This window comes from Balaenoptera acutorostrata, chromosome 2 (assembly GCF_949987535.1).
Source record: "Balaenoptera acutorostrata chromosome 2, mBalAcu1.1, whole genome shotgun sequence".
NCBI classification, from domain to species: domain Eukaryota; kingdom Metazoa; phylum Chordata; class Mammalia; order Artiodactyla; family Balaenopteridae; genus Balaenoptera; species Balaenoptera acutorostrata.
In genome coordinates this window covers 120047492-120060942 of record NC_080065.1, presented here as the reverse complement: position 1 = coordinate 120060942, position 13451 = coordinate 120047492, and the positions used below count along the sequence as shown (strand labels likewise).

General features: G+C 56.3%; 1 protein-coding gene across 4 annotated transcripts in view; it reads right to left on the bottom strand.

Annotated features, from left to right (window-relative positions):
• Positions 1 to 13451, bottom strand: part of TCF7 (transcription factor 7) — a 32577-nt gene that overhangs the window by 3161 nt on the left and 15965 nt on the right. For 2 of the 4 annotated variants that reach the window (XM_057539849.1, XM_057539848.1), the window contains exons 4-10: positions 6555 to 6666; positions 5608 to 5698; positions 3918 to 4010; positions 2538 to 2657; positions 1954 to 2116; positions 1735 to 1842; positions 1163 to 1211 (exon numbers count right to left, since the gene is read on the bottom strand). In XM_057539849.1, coding sequence (XP_057395832.1) covers positions 1163 to 1211; positions 1735 to 1842; positions 1954 to 2116; positions 2538 to 2657; positions 3918 to 4010; positions 5608 to 5698; positions 6555 to 6666 — 736 coding nt within the window. The remainder of the gene's footprint in view (positions 1 to 1162; positions 1212 to 1734; positions 1843 to 1953; positions 2117 to 2537; positions 2658 to 3917; positions 4011 to 5607; positions 5699 to 6554; positions 6667 to 13451) is intronic. The other 2 variants (XM_057539851.1, XM_057539850.1) reach the window with 1 other exon arrangement.

Below are 13451 nucleotides of genomic sequence, written 5' to 3'. Positions count from 1 at the left end.
TCTGCTCACAGCCATGCCAGAGGGGCAGAGCAGGGCAGAGGGCGAGCAGGCAGGCAGCAGGGCAGAGCAGGGCCCAGAAAGAAGAGGTAACATCAGTGTTAGCCAGTCACAGATACCCCACAGTCCCTACAAGCAAGGGCTTCTCCACGGCACAGCCAGCCCTAGTGGGAGCCCCAGGGCCCAAAGCCAAGGTATCAGGAAAGGGTGGCACCCAGCTGGCAGTGTAGAGGCAGTGGGAAGAACGGCAGGGGTGGGGAGGGAGGGGACCCTATCAATCAGACTGGCTCCTCTCTGTGGCTTGCGGGGCCCTTTGCAGCAAGGGAGCTCAGAGAAGAACCTGGGGGGCCCGTAGGGATCAAGCCTTTTCTGCCTTAGGGCACCCCCACCCCCGCCAACTCCCTGCCCATTTTATCCAGTTTTTCTTCATCTTTGCCAGTGTGCAATCTGCCTGACCCATATCCCCTGGGGCTGTAGCTTAAGCCTATGCTACATACTTTTCCAGAAGGAAAGTAAAGCCCATTGTTCAACCTTAGAAAAAGGACTGAGGACTCTCCCGTGCCCCAGTCCTAGCCTCCAGCTTCCCTGTGTGGGGCAGCACAGCTGAGAAAGTCACTCGTGGATGGTGGATGCGGAGTGTGAAGTGGGGGCAGGGTGCGGCCTCCCGGGTCCTCTATACAGAGCACTTTGCACCTCCGTGAGAACTGGGGGTGGGGTGATAAGAGAAACTGCTACGCACCAGCCAACAGGCTGTGTGACTACTGGGCTCAGGCGTGAGGCCTGGCTCAACCTCCACCCAGACAGCCTGCTGCTCACCTCCGCAGAACTAACCAGGATGCAGTATTTGGGTTTAGTCTTGAATCAAACAGTTCCTCACTAGCTTCTCTGGCAGAGGCTGGCCGCTAGCAGGGCTTGCAAGGGGGTGTGTGTGGCGGGTCACAAAGCACTGCTCTAAGAATTGGCTTCTGCAGGTCTTCCCTGGGACTTAGTGTAGCTGTTCCTCCTGTGGGGGGTTGACTTGTGAGATGCAGGCCTCGTTTCCAGAGGGCCCAGGCCCTGAAGGTTCATGGCTCAGTACTCTGCCCCTCTCCTGGGCCAGAGCAGGGCCGCTCGTGAGCTGGGGACCTGGAGAGGAGCCTCCACTACTGCCGAGGGAAGGCCTCACCTGTGTTGGATTCTTGGTGCTTTTCCCGTGACCGCCTCTTCTTCTTCCCCTGCAGGGAGCAAAGCGGAGGATGCTCAGAGGATGCTGGGAGGTGGACACTGTAACCCCAGTGAGCGAGTGGCTGGGACACCTGCAGCCTGCTGCCTAGTCTGGCTGCTGCTGGGATTCCAGGTCCACAGTGCCCTCTGACTTGGGGGCCCTTGGTGTTTCTTGATTGCACTTTTTGCTAGGTTACCACGGGGCAGTTGGGGTCTCCTCCTCCCTTTCCCACACTGGTCTCCTTTTTGAATGCAGGAGGTGACTTCCGGGCCCCTTCCTCCGCTTGTGCTGATGTAGCCCAATCAAGTACTGGACAACAGCCCTGTGTGGAAGTACATCCTGGGGAAAATGAGCCTGCCTCTAGGGGCAGCTCCCCTCATCTGATCCTCTTCTGAGCTAGCCATGGGAGGCCTTGGACCCTCTATTCCACCACCTCCCCTCCTCCTCTGTGCCTTCAGGACAGTAGTCCTGACTTCCCTGGTGAGACTGGCCTGGCATCTTGAAGGTTCCCCTACTGTGTGTTGGCCACTCACGTAGTTGTCCCGCGCCGACCAGCCTGGGTAGAGCTGCATGTGCAGCTGCCTCTCCTTGCGGGCCAGCTCATAATACTTGGCCTGCTCTTCCCGGGACAGTGCGTGCCACTGCAGTGGGAAAGGGGGGCAGATGGAGGTGCATCAGGGAGTCAGCAGGCTGCACCGGGGTGAAGGTAGTCAGGGCCGGCCCCTACCAGCCCACCTGCCCCGTGGCCTCACCCTCCGGCCCAGGATCTGGTTGATGGCAGCGCTCTCCTTGAGTGTGCATTCTGCAATGACCTTTGCTCTCATCTCCTTCATGTACAGCATGAAGGCGTTGAGAGGCTTCTTGATGGTTGGCTTCTTGGCTTCCTTCTCTGCCTTGGATTCTGCCTGCGTCTTCCTGAAGGACACATGAACAGATCACTCAGGGGCCGCCACGGTGTCCTGATGCTACCACTCTCCTCTAGTGTGTCCAGTGTATGTGTAAGTGCCTGGATACTAGGGTTTTGTAAATGGGATCTTTTTTTAGCTGCCCCAAAGTAGGTGAGCAGAGCTAAGTAACTGTTCCTTATAGGAATTCTGCAGCTAAGTAAGGAAAGCCCCTCCCCTCTTGGCTCAAACTAAATCCACCCACTCCGCTCCTGCTTCTGAGGATCAAAAAACTGGTCAGTGGCAATTGCCACAAGACGGCTTGGCCAGAGGCCTCCTGGCAGTCCCTGGAGCTTCCAGGCAGCAGGCTTGGGCCTGGTGGGAGGAATGTGTATCTTGAGGTCTGCTTACCTGTCCCACCCCCCCTCCCCATTGAGTGTCTTTTCACTCACAGGCTGCGGTCATAGGTCTGCAGCTCCTGCTTCCCTGAAGGGGGCACAATGGCTGGGTGGGGGATGGCTGCGGGGTGACCAGGTACACCGGAACCTAGCATCAGGGGTGGATGGGTGAACCTAAAGGCAGAAGAAGAGTTAACACTGAGCCAGGTATGTATGGGCCAGATCTTTGGACACAGAGAGGCCCCTGCACAGTACACGAGGGTGAACAGATACCCACCTCCACTGGCCTGCATACAAGTACACAGAAATACAAATACCTGCTCCCAACACACTGCACAGACACGATGCAAAAATCTACATGTATGTCAAATTCAGGTGGTTATTAAAGTCCTGAATAGCTTTTGAATCTATCCCTTTCTCACCTCCTGCCCTCACCAGCTCAGCCTCAGCCTGTGGCTGCCCTTACTTTCCTCCTTGACCCCTCCAGGCTCCTCTCTATATAACAGCCAGAGTGACCTTTTAAAAACACCTGAATGCTCTTGGCCACTTCTGTTGAAATTCCCCCACTGCCCACAGAATAAAACCCAGGCCCCTCCCTAGGGCTTGCACAGCCCTGTATGGCCATCTCTGCTGACATTTTTAGCCCCATTCCCCACCCCCCCCCACCCCATTTCCCATCACTTCCCACCCCCAGCCATCTCCAGCTACTGATGTTCCCTTTGTTCCCCTCACTCAAGAGATGTTATCCTCTTCATGAAGCCTTCCCTGACCCATCAGACATGGCTGGGGTCTCCTCGGAGCTTCCCCATCACCCAGATAGCCCATTCAACTGCTGCTGCTGTGTCTATACCTCCCACCCTGGGCTGTGGGCTCCAGTAGGGCTAGAAATGTCTGTTGAATTCCTTGTTCCATACCTGCACACGAGCCTGTCACTGAGGGAGTGAGCCAAGTGAAAGGACACACATACACACATAGCTCCCACTTTACTTTCTTGATGTTCTATGGATACCAATCTGTCCCTTACTGCTTGCACAGGTATGGAATAACTGAGCAGGTGGCCCCTAAGGGCCAGAGGTTGGAGACACATGTAAAAGGTGCTGCCTCAGTTTGGGCAGAGCTCGGGGGATGCTGTCCTGACTCACCCTTTGCTCAGCAGGATGCACAACAGAGGTGAGTGCACACACACCTGCACATGTGTACATACACTGTCTCAGGCTGCTCTGTCGTGCTCTGCACAGTATGGCCTGGGCTTAGGCCTCTTGCACTCCCACTGGCTTCATTCTCAGGTATAGGGCAGCGTGGGGCTGGAGAATGACAGACGGACGGATGGACAGACGACTGACACGGCAAGCACTGGCCTGGGCATGGCCTCTTGTGGGCACTGAAGCCTGGGCAACAGGAAGCAGGAGCCTAGCTGCAGGGTAGGGGACTCACCTGGGGTAGGGGGCGCCAGGGGCTGCGGTGGGGGCAGGGAAGTGCTGTCTATATCCGCAGGAAGGGGACAGGGGGTAGAGAGGAGGGCTGGGCCTGTGGTTGGGAGAGATAGCTGTTAGCAGTCTGGCTACTTGCCAAACGTGGGGAAGGACTTCCCCACCTTGCTCGGGTCTGACCCCTAGTGTAATAAGGCAAATTGGCTTCTGCTTGGACCACTCTAGTGTATGTTTTAAACAGCTGCCACCAGAGGGCAACCTTTCCCTCTACAGCAGCGGTCCCCAACCTTTTTGGCACCAGGGACCGGTTTTGTGGAAGACAGTTTTTCCACAGACTGGGGCTCGCCCTGCCGCTCACCTCCTGCTGTGCGGCCCGGTTCCTAATCCCTGCTCTACAGGCTTACCTTCCCTCTATTCGTGTATAAGGGGTAGAAATGGCAGCATTCTCCTGGGACCCAGGTTAGTAGGTCCCTCCAGCCTCACCTCCTGAAATTCGGGCTTGATACCTGCATACCTGCCCTAAGGCCTTTGCACTCACTGTTGACACTGTTAGGATTGTTCTTCTGTCCCACTTTGCTTCAAACTCCTGGTCATCTGTCAAAGTCTTGCTTGGCCAAAACACCCTTTCTCCTGAAAGCCCTTGAGATCCCAAGCTGGATGAGGTGTCCCTCCAGGCTTTTACAGTCCTCAGAGCACTGCTAACAGTGCTCTGTAATTGGCCTCTTGCCTGACTTGTGCACTAGGTGGACTGAGTTCTGAGAGGGCGGGGACCTGAGGGTCAACCAGCTTCAGCAGTGCTTCTCTGGTTCCCAGAACCTGCCCGGTGCACTTAAGTCCTGGGGGGCCTCGTAAGGGTAGTCCTGATTTGTATTCAAGGTGGAGCTTTATCCAGAGACAATCTGGACATGGAAGAGTGAGCTGAACGTGGATAAAGGGCAAGTAGAAAGGGGCAGGCGGGCCCCAGGTTGGGCTTCTGGCCTGCTCTGCCTTCCTGGGAAGCCAAGCTTTCCTGCCTTTGGGTAATTGTCCCAACCTAGAGAGGCTAGAGACCTGCCTAGGTCAAACTGCGCATGATGAACAAAGGGTCACGTACTCTGCCAAGGCCCAGCTCCAGCTGAAGACGGGCCCTTTGGCTCACAGTTGGGCCTACCGAATGGGATCCAGGCCGTCTTTCCCTGGCCCAGCCTTAGTAGACTCTCCAAGCAGAATGCCAGGGGCTTGGACTGAAGCAGGCACCATAGGGGCAAGAAGGACCCTGCCCTTCAAGCAGCCCAGCCAAGGAGGGGACCAGCCAGCAGTAGACACTGAGGCAAGTGGGAAGTATCCCTCTGTCCACCAGGCCACTGCGAAGCAGCAGCCTCTCTTGTGGCCATGCACGCTGCCACCTCCCTGGTCAGGCCTACTTTTTCTTCCTCACATACTCATATGGCCCTGAACAGCCCAGGGTTCCCCCACTCAAGTCTTAGACGTTATGGCAGAGTGTGATAGGGCTAGGACCAGGAGCTAGGTCTCCTGCCTTCCCAAAGGGAGTATGTCTAGCTAGCTGAGGCATGCATAGAGCTGCTGGCCAGCCCCTGGTACCTGCAGAGCTGGCAGCAGGGTGCTCAGCACAGAAGGATGGAGGAGGAAAATGGAAGGGCAGGTATGGGTCCAACCAGCGCAAGGTGCCCCTTTCCCACTGGGCCCTCACTCACCAGCTCACAGTGTGCGGGAGCTGTCCCATGCTGCCTGAGGTCAGAGAGTAGAAGCCAGAGAGGTCAGGGGTCTGCAGAGGCCTGTGAACTCCTGCAGTGGAGAGGGGCTGATTAAGTGAGCCAGCCTGACCTGGAGGCCACTTCAGCTAGTTACTGCATCCTGGAGCCTCCTGTGGGGCCCTCCTAGGATCCCATCTCTGTGTGCTAGAGGGAGGACCAGACATACTGGTTTGTTCAGGACTATCCCAGTGTGATAATAGTGCCCCATTTACAGGCTAGGGGAATCAAGGGCAGAGGGTTTGGGTGACTTGCCTACGGACAGTGGCTGGACAGTGGCAGAGTTGGAGTCATTCAGGAGTGGGAGGCCAGACGTTGCCACACGCTGGTCTAGTGCTGGTCTGCAACTGGGGCCTCTCTGCTGGGGGCTCTAGCCTGGCTTTCCGGGCAGGAGGCAGACCCCCTGGCCTGGGGAGCCAGGGCTCCACCCGTCCCCCCCGTGCCCCCTCCTCCCCAGGGTTGAGTCAGCAGGTTTCCCACAGCCGACAATGGCTGATTTCAGAATGACTTTGCCCCAGGCTGAGGTGAATCAGCCATCACAACCACCACTTTCCATTTTCTCACTGGGGGAGGGAAAGACTACAAGATTTATATTTATCAGCTTTACACAGAGGCCTACTCCCATACTGGTATTGGGTAGTCACGCAGGATTTAGGCTCCTACCTCAACCTGAAGCCTTCAGATTTTGACCAGGTACCACCTTCCCCAACCCTTTGGTGCCCTCAGGCTCCTCAATCTTTTGGGCATGTTCGAGGGGCCCTGAGTTTGCACAGCCCCAGGTTCCCCATTTACAAAAAGGGTCTAGCCACCTGGTCTCAGAAGGCAAGGACTCGATCTCCCCACTCCCCGGCTCTGGGTCTTGTTGGGCCCTTCCCATCCAGGATCCATACCTTGCTTCTGGCTGATGTCGGCTGGAGCAGGTGTGGGGTGTGGGCTGCTGAAGTGGTCATAGAGAGGAGAGAGTTGGGGGACGCCGTGGGAAGGCTGACTGGCCTTGTTGTGCTGAAAAACGAGGAGGGTGGGTGAATGCGGGGGACCTGAGGGAGGAAGGCACGGGACTGGGGTGCACATACAGGAAGAGCCCCAATTAGCTGTGTGGCGGCAGCCCAACCACCAAGGGAAAGTGGAGGTGATCAAAACCACAGGCTTCACTGGACAGGACCCCACTCAGGCCACCTGGTGCCCAGGGGCCCTGCCCCCCGCCCAACTTTGCCCAAGCAGTCCAGTCTCCTGGAGAGCCTCTCAGTCTTTCTTGGCCCTCAGTTCTAGGAGGCCTTTCCCCTGCCCAGGAAATTCTTCCTGCCTCCTGGTTTCAGAGATCCCCCAGTTTCTCTGAGGCCCTATGGCTTGTCTGGTGAGCTGCTCACAAGCCTCCAGCCCTAAGACAGCCTGGAGCTTGCTCTCCCCCTCCTCTAGCCCCCAGGCTGAGGGGCTTGAGTCTGACCCTCTGGACCCACCTCAGGCTTAAGAGGATTTGTTGACACAGGGAAGGGGCCCCCTCAGCTCTCTAACTCAGGGGAGGTGGGGCAAGGTGCTGCCAGCTGTGGCCAGGCTCCCCCCAGGGCCAACCCCCCCAGCCTCCACACTTCCTGTTTCCTCAGCACCGCAGGACTCTTACTTTTCACGCTAGTCACATGGATTTGTCATGAGTTGACTCATATTCAGACTGGGACGGGGGCTCCCCTGAGACCCAACCACAGGGAGTTTGCGGCTCAGGGCCAAGGCCTGGCTCTGTATATCCTCGGTGCACACCTTTGCAGGCCAGGGCCCTGGAGACATCATCTAAAACTGAAGGTCAGCTTCCACTTGGAAAAGTCCACCTGTGGGGATGCTGCTGGCTGGGAGCACAGAAGAGTGACGTCTAACCCCTGACACAGAAGAAACGGGACATCTTTGGGCCAAGACAGTCGTGAGAGATGGTAGTCTGGGCTCCTTCCCACCCTGTAGGTGTAATTTCTCACGGGCTGAATTTAGCCAGACTCCTTAACATCTCTGGGCTTCCTCTCCTGTGTAATGGATGGGGTTCATGATCCCTTCATCACCAGGTTTGGGGAAGGTGAGGGTAGCTCTTGGTGAGGAGGCCTGGTACCGGTCCTTCGGGCTGTTGGGGGTCCAGAGTGAGGCTAGAGGGAAGGGCAGGTATGAGCCACACTGTAGCCATGGCATGAGGCTCCCGGGTGGGCACAGGATCCCACACCTCCCAGCAACAGCCCTGGCCACCACCTTTCCCACATTCCTGCCTCCAGGGGAGCTTCAGGCTGGGCTACAAGCTGTACCCTTCCCCTCAGGGCTTGGTAAATTGCTGACACTGCCGTCCCCTGCTCATCCATCTGCCCACCAGGAGGAGTCTTAGATACCAGGGCTGATCAGCCTGCCTTCTGTCCTCAGGCAGACAGGAGTTAATGCTCTAATAGTGGTGGCTCCTTCTTTGCGGCTGGCATGGATCTGGCATCACAGCCACTTCCTGAGGCCAATGCCTCACCTCGGACCAGAGGCCTCTCCTGGCCTCCTGGGGTAGCGCAGGAGAGCTTCTGAGGACTCGCCACTGTGAGCTTGAGGAAGAGTCTGCTGACCACGTTCAGTTCCTGGATCTAATTTACTACAATACCTGAGCACCTATTACCTTGTCTCAAATGGCTCTTGTGAGGATAAAGCCAGGAGCTCAAGTAGTCAGGTGTCAGGTAATGAGGAAGGAACATGTAAGAAGCCCCTCATTCACCTTGAAGAGTGAGGAGGAAACGTTACTTAGAGTGCTTCCCTAGCCCCCTGGTGCCAGGCCTCACATGGGCCAGACACTTCGGTCTTATTATGCCAAAGGAGGTCTGCCTGGAGATGGCAGACATGCCTGGCAGCCCACTGGCAGCATCACTTGGGGAGAGTGAAGACAGGGCCATGCTGTTCAAGGCTTTGGTTGCTGTGACCTTCCTGTTGCTGTGTGAAGGCTGGGCTTCCTGAGCAAGCTGGGGGAAGCTCCTGTCATTCCCAGGCCTTCTTTTATCCCCAGCACGGACCCAGACACACCTGTGACAGGTTGGGATTGTGTGGGGGAATGGAAGATGAAAAACAGGATCCTCAGGCCTGCAGGTGACCGGCAAGAGAGAGGGGAGTAGACTGGGACCAGTAGGTGTGGGGTATGGGGTGTGGGGGAATGTGACCCCTTCATGTACTGAGTACTTGCCACATGCCAGGCACTGTGCCCAGCACTTTGCAAGCCCAGTCTTATGCCCACCAGGGTACCAGCAGGTTGCTATTTCTCCCATCTGTAAGTCCTCCAGCTGCCACCTCAGCAGAGCTGTCCCCATTTGCTGCCTCTAGTCCTCAGCTCTCATTATCCCTTCATCCAGGCCAGTCTCTTGCCCCATCACTTCCCTAGGTGACCCGTCAAGGTCCCCAGTGACTTCCATGTTGCTGAACTCAGCGGTCAATTCTGTCTGCATTTTACCTGACTTCTCAGCACACTGAACACAACTGATTTCTCCCTCCTCCTTGTGGTAGTTTCTTCACTTGGATTCCAGAATGCCACACTTCCCTGATTTTCCTCTAACCTCAGAGACCACTCCTTCTCGGCCGTGTTTCTGGCTCTTCATCTTCTTCCTGACCTGACCCAAGGCTTGGCCCTCAGTTCTCTATCAATCCTCACCTCCCAGGGTGCTCTCATCCAGGCTTACAGCTTTAAACGTCTTCATCTGATGACTCCACATCTGTATCTCCAGCCCCCACTTCTCCTAGCAACGCCACTCTCCAAATGCTCCCCAAATTCAACATGTCCAAAGTAGAACCTTTGACTTCCTGCCCCAAACATTCCTCTCCATCTTCCTCAGTTAATGGTAACTCCCTCCTTCCAGTTGCTGAGACCAAACAGCTTGGAGTCACCTTTGACGCTTCTTTTTCTCACACTCCACCTCCAATTTGTCAGCAAATCCTAATGGCTCTACTTTCAAAATATAACAGAATCCAACCACTTCTTTCTTTCTCCCTTTCCCCACCCAGTCCAAGCCACAGTCACTTCTCACCTGGCGACTGCAGCAGCCTCCTGCTTCCTCAGTCCTCCATCCAGCAGCCATATAAATCAGATCACGTCGCTCCTCAGCCCAGGCCTATGAAGCTCCAGGATCAGGCCCCCAACTACCTCTCTAACCCCATTACCTTCCTCTCTCCTTGCTCGCTATGCCCAGCACTTCTCATGGTTGTTTCAGCCTCTTCCTCCAGTGGTCATTTTTAACTGTGCCAGGATGGGAAGTGGGTTGGGAAGTACAGCTCTAAGCTTGCTGACCTTTCCTCTATAGGATCCTGGGCCAGTATGCCCCTTGTAAAATGAGCATGATCATATCAACCCTGCCTACCTCATTGGTCATGGATGCAAAAAACCCTGCTTCATCCTAGAATTTTTGGGAGCAGGAGCCAAGGGCCTATGAAGGTAGAAAGCTTTCTGGAAGCCTCGGGGGCCTTTTTACCCAGATAAGTTCCTAGGACAGGGATTAGCCAGATCCCAGGCCTTGTGGCACACAGGGAGATTAGCCTCAGGGCCCACTCCCTCAGGAACCTGGGACCCTGGTGGAAGGCATTCCACTATTCGCCGTCTAAGGGCACAAATGCCTGGAGCCCTGGTGCAATGGGTGGAATGAACACCATCCACAGGGCCCTGCAGACCCTGGAGCTTTCAAGTCTAAACTTCTGCTTCAGAGAAGGCCCTGCCATCCAGCCTTGGCTCTGGCTTTTCAGCCCTCAGAGTTATAAGGCTGGCTGGCGGAATAGGCAGCTCTGACCCTGGGAAATCTTAGGAGCAGAGCCTGGGGTCCAAGGTGCCAGCTCTAGGAAGACAGTCCCGGAGTCCCACTCTGCCCAGGGCAGGGAGAGGGTGGCTCCACCGCAGGTTTCGCACACACCACCTTCCCTGGGGAAGGCTCGTTTGGGCCAGGAAGCCCTGTCACCTGAGGGGCAGCTAGAGCTGACCCTCCTTGGCCAGGCTGGTTAAGCTCCATGTTGTAACACAGCTCATTCTAGGTCTAGGAGACCTCAGAATCCAGCTCAGCCTATAGCCTCTGGCCTGGTATGTACGTGTGTGACGGGAGCAGATGGACAGAGGGCTCATCCTGTCCCCCAGCCTTCCCCGGGAACTGGGGAAAAGCCTCATTAAACGGGAGTCTGGAGCCAGACCACAGGAGAGGTGCCAGGTGGGCGGAGGTGGGGCTGAGAACCTGCCGGCAGGTGGAGGCCCTGAGGTGCCAGGGCTCCAGGGCAGAGCACCGAGGGCCTGGCCAGTCCTTCCCACGTTCGTGCAGGCTGCCTCTCAGCCTCACTCCCCAGCCCCCTGCATGCCCGGTGGTGGCAGCCAGGGGCAACTGTCTGGCGCAGGACCTGGTGCCCCACGTCCCTCTCAGCCAGTGGAACGTCCCGCTCCACGGCCTCCGCACAAGGCTGTCCCAGGGCTAGCCTGCCCAGCCAGCAGGGTGGAGTTGCCTGGGGCCCGGCCTGTGTCTGGGGAGCCAAGTGACTGGAGCGCCACTCCTCTCCTCCCCTGATGGTGACTGTGTCCTGCCTCCGAGGGAAGGAGGCAGGCCTGGGTTGATCGTCCCCACCGGTCCCTGAGTATCTCGACGGCACAACCTCATCTCTTACCTCTGAGGGCAGAGTGCCAGGCATAGCGCTGGGCACTCAGTAAGCGCTCCCAGCATGGTGGGATGTATAAACAAATGAAAGACCTAACAGCAGACCATACTCCTTCATCAGCACACTCCAAGACCCCTCCAGACTGCAGCACTCCAGGACGAGTCTAGACTCTGAGACCCTTGGACTGGGAACAGCCTTAGCAGGGGCGGTCCTTCCTGCCACGACATTGCTCCTACTGTTCTTCCCCACGCCAATTCAAAACCTATTGTCCCAAAGGCGGTCCTCATCCTTCTGGGATCTTTTCGTTAGCCCATGGCTGGAAATTCCTCACTCTGGTGCCCCAGCATGCCCTCCTCTTGCTGAGCAGGCTGGAGCCAAGAAGGGGCCCTAGGGCAGGGCCAGGCAGGAGGAGGTGGAAATGAGGGACTCCTGAGGTCGGTCTCCTCTGCTCTGAAGTCGGGCTTGGGCCTGGCCGGGCTGCTCCCGCCTCCCTCTTCCCCAGCCCCCAACTTCCTGCAGGCTCAGGTGAAAAATAAACACGGTCGGCATTTTCCCTGCAGACCGCAGAGGTCGGCTTACAGGCTGTGTGCACCCTGAGAGCCCTTGCCACCGCCAGCAGAGAAGCTCCCTCGCCTCTAACGGTTGACTCTGAAAACCCCCAAAGGCTTAAGAAGCCGCACAACACTTTCTCAGCGAAGAAAGCTGCTGCTTCCTCTGGTCTCAAGCCTGGGGGGTGGAAGCGTGTGAGGCTGACAAGGCCCTCCCCAGAAGGCCTCCCCTTGGCAGGGACTGTGCCAGGAGAAGCACCACCCCCCAACACACACATACACACATTGCACCAGAATTCGCAGTTGATCACTCTCAGCAGACAGTCAGGATGTATTTTCTAAGCTCCTACTATGTATCAGGCAAAAGAATGTTTCAGGCCAGGAGATCAGCATTCACTAATGACAACTAATGGTTTATACCCTGTGCGAGGCATAATTCTGAGCACCTTACAGAGTTTAACTCACGTACTCCTAAAACAAACCTAGGAAATAGGTACAATTATTATCCCCATTTAACAAACGAGGAAACTGAGATGAAGACATTACATAGCTTGCCCAAGGTCACACAGCTTGTAAGTGGAAGAGCTGAGATTCCATCCACTGTACTGCAAAGGCCCTACGGTTATCAAGGATAGAACAAGGGGGAACAGGGGAAGGAGTCCCAGTCCTACACTCAGTCTCTCCCTTCTTCAGCCTAGTTGGTCAGAGTCACCTGAGCCAGTGCTCCCCTGACCCTAAAAATGCTCCAGTAAGTTCTGGGACCCCGGGATTGGGGTTCTAGCTACACCCCATGCCTGCCTGCCTGCTAGGGCTGTTGCCACCGGGAGCTTGCCTGATACCAATAGTTGGGACGTGACCCCAGGTCCCCAGCCCACATCTCCCCAACTCACTATCGCACAGCCACACCCCAGCCATACCCAACCACGCAGGCCTGCCTCTCTCTTACCCTGGTGTCCAGCTTTTCTTCGCCTCTGCACCTTTACCCACCCCTTACGCCCTCCCCTCCCAGCTTTCCACACGTCCTCCTACTCTTTGCCATACTGATTCCTTCTCATCCTGACCTCAGTCTAAGGGCCACTTCCTTAGGACTGTGACCTGGGTGGGGTTCCACCAGCCCAGCAGGCAGAGCTGCCCACTTGCTACAGAGGTTGGCCTGGGGGCCCTGGGGGGCAGAATCGGCTTGTCAGTCATCTCTGCCTCTCCAGGGTCTGTACTTGGCATGTTCATTAAGATTTGCTGAATGAAGGCCTCTAGAATACCTGATGCCCCAGAACCCCTGCATGCCTACCCACTCATCCAACCATGGACCTGACTTCAGTCTCTTGGCTCCTAGAAGGGGGGGGGGTATTCCTGATGCCCGCTCTGGAGCTGCGGAATGGCCCTTGGGACGAGTCCACAGAAGGAGGGCAGATCCACACCTCGAGCTAGATAGAAAGGTGGGCTATTGATAGAGTTACTGTTCTCTCTGCCAAGTGCGCAGATGTGAAACTGAGTATTGTAAATGCCACATGTGAAAACTGATTTGAGGCAGGCATTATCCTTCCCCTTTTACTCATGAGGGAAGTGAGGCTCAGTGACGCTGAGGAAATTGCAAGTCAGTGCTGGGGACCCCTTTAAGGTCTCTCAGGG